Source organism: Oryx dammah, unplaced genomic scaffold, assembly GCF_014754425.2.
Source record: "Oryx dammah isolate SB20612 unplaced genomic scaffold, SCBI_Odam_1.1 HiC_scaffold_29, whole genome shotgun sequence".
Lineage (NCBI taxonomy): Eukaryota > Metazoa > Chordata > Mammalia > Artiodactyla > Bovidae > Oryx > Oryx dammah.
The window spans coordinates 66,655,060-66,672,335 of record NW_024070213.1 but is presented as its reverse complement, the minus strand read 5'-3'; the positions used below and the strand labels follow the sequence as shown (position 1 = coordinate 66,672,335).

The 17,276-nt window shown below is 36.0% G+C and overlaps 1 protein-coding gene across 5 annotated transcripts in view; it reads right to left on the bottom strand.

Annotated features, from left to right (window-relative positions):
• Window positions 1–562: 562 nt before the first annotated feature.
• MON2 (MON2 homolog, regulator of endosome-to-Golgi trafficking) overlaps window positions 563–17,276 on the bottom strand; it is a 113,702-nt gene continuing 96,988 nt past the window's right edge. For all 5 annotated transcript variants that reach the window (XM_040233128.1, XM_040233130.1, XM_040233129.1 and 2 more), the window contains 2 exons: window positions 16,875–16,957; window positions 563–6,415 (listed from right to left, as the gene is read on the bottom strand). In XM_040233128.1, the coding sequence (XP_040089062.1) occupies window positions 6,252–6,415; window positions 16,875–16,957 (247 nt within the window). In that variant the 3' untranslated portion in view covers window positions 563–6,251. The remainder of the gene's footprint in view (window positions 6,416–16,874; window positions 16,958–17,276) is intronic.

The following is a 17,276-nucleotide window of genomic DNA, read 5'->3' as shown; positions in this document are numbered from 1 at the left end:
ACAGAGTCAATGACATGGGAGTGGGAGGTCACTGAAGTGTTGAACCTCATCGGGAGGAGGATGCAACCACGTATATGAAGGAAAACATGAATAATTTATCATATCTGAAAGTAAACTCTCAAATTGGTTATGACTTTTATACTAGAAAACTAGTACTGCTGGAACATAATTAAAAACCTAAAATCATGCTGAGTGGTAACTGTAAGGCAAATTAAGAAGCTATGTAATCTCAGCTATAACTATGTGGTTTTTGTGAAAAATCTATCTTAGGCCACAAAGAAAATTTGGGTTTGAGGCCAAGAGACTTTCATGATAATAATACATAACTGATATATCCCAATAACATAAAAATTGCAAGGAGAAAGTGTAACAACAGCAGTATTACTTTCAAGAACTATGTCAGGAGCTAAAAAAGAATCTCACAAAATTAGATAAATATATCCAGTCTGACATAAACACCATATGGTAACCGCCTTAAGAGACAGGAGTTGTATGTTATGTGTTAAAATTATGACACAGAGGTAGTAAAAGCTGGAAGGCAAATGCAATTTGCACAATTGGGTCTGAAGTCTAATATTTTATTTTTCTAGATAAAAAGAGTAAGATTGCAATATTATAGCTTTGGAATTTTTCTCCCATCTAGTTAAACTTCACAGAAAGGAGCAGTTGATGTTATATTGCAATAGTTCCCCAAATAGTGGCATGGTTTAGCTGATCTTCCCTGGTTGCACTATTTAATGAATGTTTAAAATTAAATTTAATATAACCACATTTGCAGCAACTGAAAATGGTCTCAAAATTCAAGGGTACAATAATTCTCTTTTTTCCCTGAGGGGCCAGAATCACTCCCACAGTGTAATTAAGAATGTTTCAACTGACCTCTGAATCACTACAAGCATCAAGCATATGGATATCAACTACAGCCAGGAAAGACCTGGAGATGAGTACTTTAACATTTCAGGTCTTCTATCAAAGAATATCACTTTCAACAGAAAAACAGAAACAGCTGAAATCCAAGGGCAATATGCTGCCTCAAGTCCTCCTTAAAAGTAGGGACTGTGCAACTATAAATCAACAAATATTTAGATAACATAAATATAAAATAGTTCAAAGTATCTGCCTCCCAAACAAAAAGCCCTCCCCCGCAGAAAACAAAAAAACAAGAACAGATTTTAAAGACTTCCTTTTGAGAAAAGTGGTATAATCTCTATTTACACAAAATACATGATTGTTGCAAGTTTAGCTGCGGAATTCATCGTATTTATAGCAATCTCATTTTGTAAGCATCCTGGCTGCTGAATCCTATAGATTCATAAAGATAGCAAAGTTAGAGCCTCTTGTTCAGCTATTTTAAAATGGCAGGGGGGATTTCACTTTTGCAAAAGAGCAACAGTGGCCAAAGTAGAAGGTATTTCCAGAGTCCCTTCTGATAGAAAGACAGTTAGTTGGCAGTGCCTGCCTGTGTGTGGACTCATGAGTCATGTCTGACTCTTTGCAAGCCCACGGACTATAGCCCGCCAGGTTCCTCTGTGCATGCGGATACTCCAGGCAAGAATACTGGAGTGGGTTGCCACTCCCTTTTCCAGGGGATCTTCCCAACCCAGGGATCAAACCTGGGTCTCCTACATTGAAGGCAGATTCTCTACCGCTGAGCCACTGGGGAAGCCCAGAGATATTTCCAGAGTCCCATCTGATAGAAAGGCAGTTGGAAGGTCTTCTACCCTACTAGCTCTGTTTCTTCTTAACAGATATAGGTGAAATTAGAGGAAAAGCTGGAAGAGAAGAGGCAGAGATTAAAAGAGAAATGAGTGGAGAAAACGGAAAATAAGAGGAAACTGTAAGAAAGGAGAGAAAGGGAGAAAGATATTTAGTCAAAGGTCTCAATAATACAGTAATACAAATCAACTCAAAATTCAAACTATGTATGTTGCCTCTAAAGAATAAGTAATTAATTAATTATCATCTCTGTTCTAGAGATAAAGAAACAGAGGCTTTGAACAGTTAAGGCGTGAAGTTAATAAGAGGCAGAAGCTCAGCTTCTTGCTGCCTCACAATCAAGATTATTAAGAGTGTTTATATTCGCAAAAGTATCACAACATGCTCCTTTAAAGAGAGCCAATATTGCTAGTGCATTCTAAATTACTAGATTTATAAAAAATTGATATTCATCTAAATCCTCAAATAGTTTTTATATTAGATATTACAACTTACTTTCCAAATCTATAAAAACCCTTCATTCAAATTGAAAGCACTACTCTACTTACCAGAGATTAAAAACAAAAAATTAATTCTAGTGATTTTAAAGCATTAAAAACTGCCTTCCCATAGCACGTAAATTTGTAACACACTATGCACTATGAACTCCTGGTTCTTATCATGAGTGGTTAAAAAAAAGTTAAATTCACTCTAATAATATAAGCATAGTAAAATGTGGTACTTTGCACAAGATGTCATATCTGCTAAAGGCCGGAAGTGGTAAGTAGAAATCCAAAGGACATACTAGGCTGCTGGCAATGCTTTCACAAGACCGTTTTTGTCTACATTTGTGTTGTGTGTATGTTAAGTCACTTCAGTTGTGTCCGACTCTTTGTGACCCTATGGACTGTAGCCCACGAGGCTCCTCTGTCCATGGGATTCTCCAGGCAAGAATACTGGAGTAGATTGCCTTACCCTCCCTCCAGGGGATCTTCCTGGCCCAGGGATAGAACCCACATTTCTTATGTCTCCTGCTTTGGCAGGTGGGTTCTTTACCACTATCGCCACCTGGGAAGCCCACATCAGTGGTAGTTTTCCATACAAAAAAAAAAGTAATCCACAATATTCTCAGCCTAGATATGGATAATTCCAGAGGCTTCTAAATATCCACATTCAATTTCTATAGCCATCACAGGTAGGTGGACTCCTGAAAAAACTGTGCCTTGAACTAGCCAGATGTCACATCACCTCCAGCAGACTGTTGAGGATTTGACTGTTCACATGAATTATTCTAAATTTGAGAATATAGTAGTCACTATATAATAACTACACTGTCATTCATCAACACAAGTATATTAATAACCTCATTAATATTTGGGTTATTTTCAATAATTTATATTGTTTCATTCTCAGCTTCCTAACTGACCCTTTGGCCTCATGGTTACCTAGGACTTGAGGTACCTAATTGTGACGATGAACAAAATACTCCAAGATTACACTGAGAAAGGACAACCTAGTTACTGGTCTACTACAGAATTAAGTGAATATTATTAAACATAATAAAAATATATATGCTAAATTGTCCATCTTTTCCTTCTGCACTACAAAAAATTTAAGGAATACAGCAAAAGTTGAATCAATAATCACACAGGGGAAAAACAGATAAGAAATGACACAGCTGCTAATACAGTAAAATTTAAAATGAAAGCAAGTAAAAAATGGTTGTAAGCCAGACTTTTATGCATCCAGCAGCCTAATAAATAAATGTTACTCACAAAAGTATACAGTAAAACTAACAAAACTTTACCAGTAAGAAACAACAAAATGATCTGCTTCTTTTTGGCAGTGGTAGCATTACAGGAAACCAAATTACTCAAGCTGAAAATTAGTTTGTTTCTTTTTTAATGGAAAACAGTCAGAAAAGGACTTTAATCCACTTGGCATATGCCAATTGTTCAGCAATCTATATAAGATAGGCACTGTCAGTGACAAAAAGTGATTATGTGAGGCTTAAAACTCACTGTATTTATCATATGTATCCCAAAGGACATTATTACTACTGTTTTAAGGCCTAGTTATAGTCTCAAATGTGCTATAAAATTATCTCAGCTTTGGGAGTTTCCTTTTTGAATCTCCTAGCATCCAGTAAATTCACACACACAGCTCAGTGTTTCTAGTAACTAAAGAAAGCAATTCAGACCAACAAGAGGAAAATGTGTTAACCTCTCCAGGGATCAGGATATTTTAGAAAATGCAGCCTTGACTCAAGGGAATGAACTGCTAGTAATGATTCCTGGCAGTGGCAAGAGATACTCTGGGAGGAAAAACCTGTCAAATCATATCAGCAGGTGGGCAGCCCACTTTGCTTATCACTAAGACTGGGATGATTATCGTACTATATAGTATTAATACATTCATATAATATATGTATGTATGTATACATACCATACATATATATATATTTTTTTAATCTGTAGGGCATGGTCCTAGTATTGAAAATTAATGCAATGTTAGCTAAAACTACTCAGTTTATATAAATATATGCTGCATAATCTTGTCTCACATCTAACTTTCACTAGAAAATAATTATTTTGATTGCAATTGATCTGTTATTTCTCAAGAATAGACATATTCTTACTTCATGCAAATTGATGGCAATATTTTTAACGTGTTACTGAATTGGAAAACTACCCTTCTTATTCTATTTCAACACTTAAGCAGTGATATACAGATTTTTCTGATACCCAGTTTAACATCCAAATACAGAAAATAAACTAAATACACAGATTGAACTTTTTTTTTTTTAACAACTTTAAGGAAATGCTGAAGATAGAATCTAGGAAATGCCATATTTTATCTTAACTTTAGGTGAAATTATAAAATAGAAATTCATCAATTAGTGTAAATAAAAATAGCATCCCTTTGAAAAAAAGAACTTATCACATGTGCAAATTAAATAAATACAGATAATAGTGCAAATTAAATACACAATTACAACACCCTCAAAACTGTATCTGATTCATTACTCAGTTCTAACATCTTATTGTAGTTTTATAATTATTCAAGAGGCTGAAATTTATAATTTCTATTAAACTCAAAGGTTTTTCAGAACACTAAAATAATACTAAGACCATTATAATTTATGAATAATCATTTTTTAAACATATTTGCATTTTCACATAAATAACTATGAAAATGTAACTCAGAAGAAAAATATAATACCATAATCCATTAAAGAAAAAAAAATACAGTGAGTTAGGTCAGTTTTTTAAGAAATAATTAAGTTAGTATATTCAAGAGCACTTTTCTTCTTCACTAACATAGGAAAGTGAAACAAAATTAGCATTTTACTCCATGACAGAAAGTTTACTGTACTTCTAAATGCTACTCTATCTCCAAAAATGCACTTCTCGTTGTTTTGGAATACACACATAGTTTATATTTGTGGATTAGCAGCGTTATTTTCTTCTTGAGAAGATATTACAAAATGAAACACTCAAATGAACAAAACCTCACAGCAAAATCTTAGGAAATCTAAAATCATCTTGGCTGGGTCATATTTCAAAGATGATGATCAATGTTGTTAGTCAGTGGGGGGAAAAAGTCAGTAGAAATATAAAATATGAAAAGTCTTTAAAATCGACAGTAAATATAAAAAGAGACAGACTTAAGTGAAATCCGGGAAAGATATTTCAAGAAATGAGGTATGATGGAGCTATAGTGCTACAATTCATCTCAACATATTAAGTTTTAATAATAATCTATACTTCAAAATTGCAGAATCAGCAAAAATCATAAACTATCTGCTGCTGTGTTTTCGTGACCTTTCTGGTCAGATTTTTAATAGTCACTAGTAAATACATTCAAAATAAGCATTAAGCTAACTGCATAATCATATGGTAAGCATATCTGCCACTTAAGAAGGCAAATTATAAGTAAAAATGTAAGCAAACAATTTTGTATTAATAATAAATACAGCCTCAAGCATTTAACATTATCAATATTTTAAAAATTTAAATAATAAATGCAACAATTTTATACAGAACTGTACCATTTATTATACACACAAGTTGATCAGTTCCCTTTGTTTACAAAGGCTGGTTATAGACAAAATGGAATGTTACAGTACCATCTTGCATAAAATTTTAGTACAATTTTGTACTAGAAAAAGGGCGCAAAAACACCAGCCTAATAAATCTGATTAAATGAAGTAACTTTTCTTTCTTTTTAAAAAGTACATCATTAACACATACACCACAAACTGTACATAAGCTCACTTTTAAATCACCAGTTGAAGATACGGTAGCAGGTACGTTGTAGAATTAACCATTCCTCCCATCAGTTTATTAAAGGCTTGCTCTGCTACTCATTCAGGAGCCTTTCTTGATGTGTAAGCTTGTAATATGAATTACGTAACTCAGGTAAGTACAATTTAAAGGAGGCCAACAACAGCTGCCAAGAATTATTTGTAGTAACAAACGTCCTTCTCACAGAAGATTCACTGAGGAGCAAAGATTTTTCATGTTATCATTCTTCTGTAAATTTAGAGTAGCTGCTCAAGATTCTCCATTTTGAACTTTGGATGTTGGTGGCTGCATGAAATCCTTAAAAGGAACTAGTGCCTCTTTCAGGGCAGAACAGACTTCGGAAGATGAGCAGGTGATGCATTCCACTAGAGTTGGGTATAAGGCAATTACTTGTGCCCAGGTATTTCCATCAACTGTAATGCAAGTATAAGGAAAAAGGGGGCTGAATTAGCAGATTATCTAGTCAATACAAACACAATCCTTTAAATGCAATGCAAAAAAATTTTTTTCTAAAATATAGAGATTCTACAAGCTTGTAGCTTTTCTTTCTTTAAACTCTAGAAGACTTCCTGCAATATTTAATAAGGGAAAAATATATGATCAGTGTGCAGACTCATCAATACCACCAAATATGATCAAGTATTTAAATGACACTTCAATTTGTGAAGGCCTTGGAAGCTAACAAAACAACTTAGAATAATTCAAACTTTTGTCATTTTCAGTATAATAGCCAGAGAAGAAAGTGTACTTTTCAAGAACAATTTAAAAACAATTCAATTTTGGGGAAGTCCCTGGTGGTCCAGTGGTTAGGATTCTATGCTCTCACTGCCAAAGGCCAGGGTTCAATCCCTGGTCGGGGAACCAACATCCCACATGCTAAGTGGCATGGCCAAAAAAATATATCCAATTTTTTATGCAGTTGTATGCTAAAAAATATATACATCTTAAATTATTTTCCTAGTAATGACCTTCATATTGATGTTAACTTCAAATGACTACATATACATCCATTCTTCTCTTATACTGTTTGCTAATCTAGTCAAGGCTGTGGTTTTTCCAGTGGTCATGTATGGATGTGAGGGTTGGACTGTAAAGAAAGCTGAGCGCTGAAGAATTGATGCTTTTGAACTGTGGTGTTGGAGAAGACTCTTGAGAGTCCCTTGGACTGCAAGGAGATCCAACCAGTCCATTCAGAAGATCAGCCCTGGGATTTCTTTGGAAGAACTGATGCTAAAGCTGAAACTCCAGTACTCTGGCCACCTCATGCGAAGAGTTGACTCATTGGAAAAGACCCTGATGCTGGGAGGGATTGGGGGCAGGAGGAGAAGGGGACGACTGAGGATGAGATGGCTGGATGGCATCACTGACTCGATGGATGTGAGTCTGAGTGAACTCCGGGAGTTGGTGATGGACAGGGAGGCCTGGCGTGCTGCGATTCATGGGGTCGCAAAGAGTCGAACACGACTGAGCGAATGGACTGAACTGAACTGAACCTTCACTGTATGTGAGTAGATTTAAAGTGTAGTGGGGAGGGACATTTCTGCCTTCCTCATCACTATCATGAACAACTAGCACAGGTAAATGCTATCTGTGAATGGACAGAAGTGTTACACCACAATTACTCCATTTCCTTATGCACTGAGACCATATACTACATCTCGGTTTCCCTGTAAGTACTCTGCATTGTTGGGAGCACAATACACAATGAAACCTGATGACAGACTTTTCTTAGACAGTCTATGTATACAGCAATTAGTGGAGCAAGTCTCCAATCTGGGAGGCAGTGTAGTACAAAAAAAGAACAGTACACTATGCATAGGGGCTTTGGTTCCGTTTTTCACTCCAATTTACTGAGTGTCTACTAAGTATCTAGAAACCTTTCTGAAATAACATAGTGTTGGGTGTCCCTGAATAAGTCATATAATTTCTCATGTCTCAACTTTATTATAGAATAAAGAAACGAGGTTCTCAAATTAGTGTTCTTCAAGTTACCTCTTCAAAAAAAAAAAATGATGGTCAAGTAAGTCTGGCAAATGTTATACATATTATCTCCCCTTTTGAGGAGTTACAGTTCACATGAATTTATTAAATGCTCATAGTAAAAGAAGAGGTTTAACTTCTATCAATTCAAGGTTTCCAAAATTAATTTGACTATGAAATTTTTTCATTCAGTATCCACTGACATCCCTCAACATTAATATTCATTCCTTAGTACATATCTTGGGAAATGCTAATCTATTTTTAATCTCTTCTCCACCCAAATAGGCTTCCTCAGAGCAGAGGTAAGAAAAAGAAAAGGCGAGTGGGACTGATGGATACAGATAAGGGAGCAAATGTCAGGCGAGAGCTGTTCTGCTTTTTATCAGTTTTGTATGTTGGAAATCCATATCAGATTTCATTTGTAAAAAGAATTTTGCTGCTTAACAACAACAAAGAAAAACGCCATTTTAAAAACCAATGGCGTAAGTAGTTTTAAACAGTTTGCTCCAGTAGTTGTCTACAGAACTTCCCACTAATCACTTAACAAAAAGATTACACAGAAGGAATTCTGGGACAGGAAAAGCAGTAAGGGCCAGGAGTCTATCTGCCCATTTAGAAAACAACTGAACTGGCAGAATCTGAGGCAACTGTTTTGAAACTCTGGAGCCTACTGAAGGCTCGCAGATTCTAAGACTTGGACAGTATATTGTGGTTAATTTTTGTCAGTCTAAGCCTTTAGCACAGTAGCAGCTTACCTATCCCCCACTTCTAGCCATGTGGTAAGCAGCTGTGCTCATGTTCCTAGCACAGCCTTGGATGGCTTGTCGGAGGCCAGAGTAGGAAAAAAGGACCCTATCCTTCAAATATCAGGGATCTGTGCTCTAACTGCTACTTCTGATCACAGACAAACAGAGGCTTCAAGAACAAAAAAAACCAACAACAACAAATAGTTCAAAAATGGGAAAAGGGTTTGAAAAGACATTTCTCCAAAGAAGATATACGAATGGCTGATAAAGCACACAAAAAGATGCTCAACATCATTAATTGTTATGAAAACGCAAATGGAAACTACAATTAGGTACCCCCTCACACTTAACAGAATGACTATTATTAAAAAACAAACAAAACAAGCATAGGTAAGGATGTGGAGAAAACACAGCTCTGGTTCACTGTTGGTGGTAATGTAAGATAGTACAGCCACTGCAGGAACAATATGGTAGTTCCTCAAAAAATAAAAAATAGAATTTAAAGTATGATCCAGAAATTTTGGAAAACTTCTGGACATAATTATACACTCAAAAGAATTGAAAGCAGGACCTCAAAGAGATATCTGTATGCACTTGTTGATAGCAGCATTATTCACAATAGCAAATACATGGAAGCAACCCAAGTGTCCAACAGACGAATGAATACATACACACACAGAATGGAATATTATCTGGTCTCAAAAAAAGAAGGAAATTCTGCAACATACTAAAATATGGATAAAACTTAACAACATTAGCTAAGTGAAATAATAAGGCAAACATGGTATGTCAACTTACATGAGGTAGTTAAGAGTAGTCAAGATCACAGAGATAAAAATTAGAATTGGTGATTACTACAGTCTTGGAGAAGTGGAGAATGGGGAATTATTGTATAATGAGTACAGAGTTTCAATTACAAAATGGAAAGAGTTACATACATGGACAGAGGTGATAGTTACCAACATTGTGAACGCATTTAATACCACTGAAAACACAGTTAGGATGATGAGTTAATATGTATTTTACTGTGATAAAATAATTTTGGGGAAAAAAAGATTGCATAGATTGAAAGCTATCTAGATTGGCCCGGACTTATTTCTGGTTTATTGTAGGAAAACACAAAAATACATTATTTAAGATAACATCATAAAACTCGGGAAGCTACTCAAATTTCTTAAATTAAAAAAAAAAAAGTTTTAAAAACTAACCATAGATCTTCATGGGCACTCTGGACTTAACTATCAAAAACAATGAAAAAGCTATACATATTGATACAGGAGAATCTTTATATTTTATGAAATGGAAAAAATGAAGTATGTTCAGAGCAGTAGGTAAGATACGGGGCTATTATGAATGTTTATTTGTGTTAAAAACTGGGGGCATATGGGAGCACTGTTGACTTCTGAACAACACAGGTCTGCATGGTGTGGATCTGCATGTACGCAATAAATACTTCAGTGCTACATGATCCCTGGTCGGCTGAGTCCAAGCAGGCAGAACCCCAAATATGGAAGAACCGTCTAAGTTATAGAGAAATTTTTGACTGCTTGGAAGGTCAGCACCCCTAATTTCTGCATTGTTCAAGAGCCAACTACACATATATTTGTATTTACATAATAAACTTATGGAAGGATTCCCAAACTAATAAAAATGGTTGACTACAGTAAGGTAAGAGCTAGGCAGGTACAGAACAAGGGATACAGATACAGAACAGGGGAAAGACTGCTGTTCCCTGTATATCTTTCTACAGTTTTGAATTTTTGAACCATGTGTATATTTACTATTTTTTCAAATTTTTAATTAAAGAGCAAGTAAGATGATAAATAAGTCCAAGAAAAACCTCTCCCACCAGAGAACCCTAAAACAAATAACAAATGTTCTAAACAAATGTTGGGTGAACACTGGCTCTACTGGTTACCAGCAGTCCAACACATTTCTGCTGGGAAGGCCCAACATTCTCCGAGTTGTTTTCTTTTCTCCTATTTCTTAATGGAGTTTAGCATACCGTGTTAATATGTTACTATATCATCATTTACTTAATTTAAATCTTCACTTAATATACCCACAGGCATAATTCAAAGTTTCTTGAACAATTTTAACATTAATTTAGTTAAATCATCTATCATTAATACACTGCCGTACCCATGGCCCACTGACTTTTCAAAAGAAGGGTATTCAGTTTTCCTTCCCTTTTCTTCCTTTATACAAATTCTGGTTACATTCTTAACAGCTATCTAAAGATCATAAAAAATACACTTGCCATTCCTAGTATATCTATAGCAATAACATGAAAAATAGAGAATTTCCTGTTAATATATTTCTAAGAATCAAATTCTATCTTGTGATCTAATAAAGATTTTACTGGTCTCTAGGAAGTCAACGCATGATTTCCCTTTCTGAGAAATAAACCAGAACATCTTATTAAGATTATTCAAATTTGAACTTGATAGGGTAAATTAAGGACATTTGTTCAAGAATTTTTCTTAGAAATTCTACGCCTTCTGTTTGAGATTGAATATACACAAGTCTACTGCTTCTTGAAATTTAGTATCATATGCTTCCTAGGCCAAAGTAACAGTCAGTGAATTGTGAAAGCAGCAAAATACGTATTTGATTATATAACAACTGATAGGAACAAATTATCTTGGGATTCATTTATTAGGAACCTATGTTCTTCTTGGATCTTAAAAGTAATGCTGCTTAAAACATCAATCTGCTTGTACCAGAAGGTAAATAAACAGACTTCTTCTGTAACAAAGTTTTATTGTATAAAAAAGTAAGCTAAACCAGTATGCTTAGTGACACAATTGACTTATACTCTGATGCCAGCTCTTTATCTTGTCCTGAACCAGTAACAAGCTCTTAAAACCAGTGGCTGGTCCAAAAAAAAAAATTCAGTGGTGGTGTTGTGTTTCAGAATAGAATAAAACATGATTAAAAAGCCTGTCAAGAACTTTACGCTTTAAGGGGAGTGAGTCATGTATACATAGAACCATAATACAGAGAGCTTCAGGACAAAAGCACACAGAAGAGAGCTACAACTTCACCAAACGGAGAAATCACTCACCTTCAAGGAATAGAAACAAGGCTTCAAAGTAGTGTGATATCTGACCAGGGTGGACACAGGCAGGAGAATGAAATGAGGAAAGCATTGGGAGTACCTGGGTAGACTGACAATGTGAGTTTGGTGGGAGAATAGTATATATGAAGTCCAGTGGGAGATAAAAGCATGAAGAGAATAGAGTTAAGACAGTAGGATGCTTTGTATTTGGTAGGTTGTGGTAAATGGAAAAGATTATTTTGTTCTGTTTTATAAGGATGGAAAAATGAATCACCAATGCAGCACTTTTAGAAAAATCATTTTTGGCATTAATGTAAAGAATAGATTGGATAGAAATGAGTAACAGAGAAGGGGAAACAAATGAGAAAGCGCTATAAAAATAATCCAAAGCTATTTATATGATAAATGGGTACAAATGTAGAATAGAAGACTCCTATGACCCAAAAGACTCAGTCATGTTCTACATTAAAAATATATAAAATATAAATTATCTACACAGCTGCTGCTTAGAGTGCTCAGTCGTGTCTGATTCTTTGTGACTCCATGGACCATATCCCACCAGGCTCCTCTGTCCATGGGGATTCTCCAAGCAAGAATACTAGAGTGGGTTGCCACGCCCTCCTCCGGGGATCTTCCCAGCCCAGGGACTGAACTCAGGTCATTGCAGGCGGATTTTTTACCGCCTGAACACCATTTAGGCCAATTTGGGCCTCCCAGGTGGTGCTAGTGGTAAAGAACCCATCTGCCAACGCAAGAGTTGTAAGAGATGCAAATTCAAGCTCTAGGTTGGGAAGATCCCCTGGAGGAGGGTACGGCAATCCACTCCAGCATTCTCGCCTAGAGAATCCCAGGGACTTCATCTCTTCCCTTTAACCTACAACTATTAATATTAATAGTAAAATATCCTTAACTCAGTAAAAGTGTCTCTGCCCAATACATGAGGATTGCAGAGAATTCCACACATCTGTACAATTGCACAAAAGACTGGATAGACTGAAAATTCTCTGGCAGTCCAGTAGTCAGGATGCCAAACTCTCACTGCCAAGGGCCTGGTTTGTTTTGATCCTTGTCGGGGAACCAAGATCCCACAAACAGCATGGCCGAAAAGAAAAAAAAAAAAGAGTAGATGGACTGAAATACACAGAGGCGGCAGGACTGGGGAAATAGTGGAGGTGGTACCTGCAGTCCTGGATCCCCAGTCACAGCAGTGAACACCAAAGAAAACCTGAGCAGTAGGGCAGGTGACACAATGACTGGCTTCTCAGCCACAGCAGTAACTAAGGCTACAGGGAACCAGGCAACAATAGCGACATCACCCCTCCAGTCAGAGACCCATGTGACTCTGGCCCCTCTGCCCACAGCAGCAGTATCCATGAAACTGATAACCCTGAACGTAGTAACAGCTCCAGACCTCAGCTCCTCACTCCCCGCTGCAGTGGACCCAGGAGACCCCAGACATGGTGGAGATACCTGCCATACCAGTGACCTAGGCCGCAACAAGGTACCAGCAACCCCCAAAGCAAAGTAGTGACAAGGGCACCAGAGGCTACCTCTGGCAGAAGCATGGATGGTGAAAAGTGCCAATTCTCACTCTAACCACAGGCATCACAGATAAGAGAAATCAAAAACTTGTACTATAGTGCCACCTACTGAAAAACAAAAGAAAGGCTTCTCATCATTAACCTGTTACATTATTAAAATCAAATAAAAAAGAAGCTTTACTAAAGAAAAAAGGTGTTTGTTCCTTCAAATACATCAGAGGAACAATTTTCATCAAGCAACATGAAAAATCAAAGTAACCTGGTGTCAGAAAAGAAAACAACAATTCTCCAGGAGCCAAACTTAAAATCACCCAACACTGCAATCTAATTGATAAAATTAAAACAGCTGACAGAGGAGCCTAGTGGGCTACAGTCCATAGGGTCACAAGAGTCAGACATGACTTAGCGACTAAACCACTACCACCCACCACCACCACCTAAAGAAATTTAGAAAGCTACAAGACAGCTCAGATAGAAAAGTAGTACGATGAGCTTAGGAATAAAATTAATGAACAGAAGGAATATGTTACCAAAGAGACTGAACTCTAAAAAACAACCAAACAAACTCTGGAGCTGAAGAACTCAATAAAAAGAGATGAAGAATGTATATAACGTATGGGAAATAGAACAGACCATATGGAAGAGAGAATCAGCTAGCTCAAAGACAGAAACTGTGGGTCTTCCCTGGTGGTCAGTGTTTAAGAATCCACCTTTCAATACAGAGGATGTAGGTTTGATTCCCTGGCTGGGAAACTAGGATCCCACCTGCCATGGAGCCCTCATGCCCCAACTAGAGAGAAGTCCACACACCACAACAAAAACCCAATGCAGTCAAAAATAAATAAATATATGTTTAAAAAGATTGAAATTTTATAATGATATAGGGAGGAGAGGAAAGAGACCTAAGATTTTTTTTTTAATGAAGAAATTGTATAAGAATTATCCAGTTCTATTAGGAAAGGCAACAACAGAGTAATGGGCATTCCAGGAGGAGGAGGAGGGCTTCTCTTCTCTGGTAGCTCAGTGATAAAAGAATCTGCCTGCCAGTTCAGGGGCTGCAGGAGACACAGGTTCAACCCCTGGGTTGGAAAGATCCTGTGGAGGAGGAAATGGCAACCCACTTCACTGTTGACAGAAGAGCCTGGCAGGCTACAGACCATAGGGTCAAAAAGTTGGACACAACTGGGCAACTGAGCACACACACAGGAGAAGAAAGGAAGAGGGAGTAGAGAGTTTATTTAAAGAAACAATAGCTGAGACGTTCCCAAACCTGGGGCAGCAACTGGATATACAAGTCCATTAAGCCAAGAAAACACCTAATTTACTTTAGTGCAAAAAGACCTTCTCCAAGACAAATTATATTAAAACTGAGAAAAGATCAATGACAAAGAAAGAATTTTAAAGTCATCCAGAGGAAAAAGAATGGTAACCTACCATTAGGTAACCCATTAAGTGATCAGATTTCTCAGCAGAAAATCTATATCGGCCAGGAGAGAATACTCCAAATGTTGAAAGATTAAAAACTACCAGCCAAGCCTACTCTATCCAGCAAAGTTATCCTTCAGATATGAAAGAGAAATAAAGCCTTTTCCAGACAAAGGAACTGAGGCAAAAGACCTCCCTTATAAAAAATGTGGAAAGGAGCTCTTTTACTTGAAACAAAAAGATAAAAGTACACAAAACACTGAATAAGTGATAATACAGATAAAAATCTTTTAAATACTTAATTATAGCATAAAGGTTAAAGAGGGAAAAGCAGTAAAAAAAATAACTAATTTAGTAATGAAATCACAACATAAAAAAGCACAATTTGAGACAAAAAAAAACACAAAAGGGAACAGAAAAAGGACAGAACCTATACAAGCAAATAAAATGTGCTATCAGCATAAAAAGAAATATTTCATCTGTGAGACACTTCACAGAAACATCAAGGTAAACACAAAACATAAATCTAGAGCAGAGATAGAAACTATAAAAAAAGAGAAAACTGAGAAAAATATCACAAAACCCACAAATGAAAATGGTGTAAACACAAGGAAAAAGAAAGAATGTACATATAGACCAACCAGAAAAAAAGATAAAATGGCAGTCCTCAGTCCTCATCTATTAATAATCACTCTAAATGTAAATGGATTGAATTCACCAATCAAAAGACACAGAGTGGCTGGATGGATTAAAAAACAAGACCCAAGAACATGCTGCCTCAGGAGCCTCATGTCAGCTCTAAGGACAAACACAGGCTCAAAGTGAAGGGATGGAAGATGATACTCCAAACACATGATAACCAAAAGGAAGCAGATGTAATATCTGTATGCACTCTTATCAGACAAAACACACTTTGAGCCAAAAAAAGGTAACAAGAGACAAAGAAGAACACTGTTTAATGATAAAGGGGAAAATTCATCAAGAAGACATAACAGTTGCTAATACATATGTACCTATCCCAGGTGGTGCTAGTGGTAAAGAACCTGGCTGCCAAGAGACACAGGTTCGATCTCTGGGTCAGGAAGAAGAAATATTAAGTGTTAGTAAGGATATGGAGAAAAGGGAACACTTGTGGCCTGTGAATGGGAATGTAATTTAGTATATCTACCATGAAAAACTGTAGAGAGTTTCCTCAAAAAAATTAAAACTGGAATTATGATCCAGCAACTCCACTTCTAGGCATATGTCCAAAGAAACTGGAAGCCTATCTCAAAGAAATATTTGTATACCCATGTTCACTGTAGCGTTACTGACAGCAGCCAAGACATAGAAACAACCGAAGTATCTATTAGTGGAAGAATGACTAATGATGCAGTATGTATGTATATGCATATTTATATATATTTGTAAACACACATGCACACACAACAAAATATTACTCCACCATGAGAAGGAAGAAAATCCTGCCATGTGAGTCAATGGAATGGACCTGAGGGCAAATGAAACGTCACAATGAGAAAGACAAATACTAGTATGATACTGCTTATATGTGGAATCTAGAAAAACTGAACTCAAAGAAACAGAGGGTAAAATGGTGGTTACTAAGAACTGAGAGAAATGGGTAGATGTTGGTCAAAGGATACAAACTTCCAGGTATAAGATGAGTAAGTTCTGGAGATTTAACATACAGCATGGTGATTACAGTTAATAATACCATATAATATGCCTGCAAGTTGCTAAGAGAGTAAATTTTAAACGTTCTCACAGCAAGAAAAGAAATGGTAATTATGTGACATATTGAAAATATAGCAAATCAACAAGTTGTACACCTTTCAACTTATACACTGTTATATACCAACTATATCTCAAAGCTGTTGGGGAAAAAGTTGGCAAAATTTGTTTAAAATAAGGAAAACATTACAAAGCAATTTTACTTAATAGACATCCTTATGTCAGCTGTAATGGACTTGTTGCTTTGTTGTCCTAAGGCCCAAGGGAAAAAAGTCTTATAAGCTATTATGTTCCTAAAATTCAGTTAACTAAATAGTAGTACAAAAATACAACACAAATAGAACATAAATGTTATAAGCTTAGAATTACCGGGTTTCTAAGTACTCACCATTCTCAGGCTTAGTCTTCTTAAGTGAATCAATGAGAGTACTGACTGCTTTTAAAACAAATATGATTTCTGTTACTTGTTGCCTAAAAAAAAAGGGGAAATTATTTCCAAAAAGATTTTAAGATATACCATGTGTGTTTTTTTCACTAAGTTATACAAATAGATATACTTTGGAAAATACTGAACATTAAACAATGCAAAGTTAATATTAGTTTTAAATTCTTATAAAAGAAAATCATTTCAGTAACATGTATTTCGGTATGCAACTAAGATAGTTATTCTAAGTTATCACCACTAAAATGGGGGGAAAGACAATCTATTCATGCAAATTTAAATTTATTTGTAAGATATTTCTTAAAACTACTTAAAATTAAAACACTGTATAAGATATGCTGTTAAAAC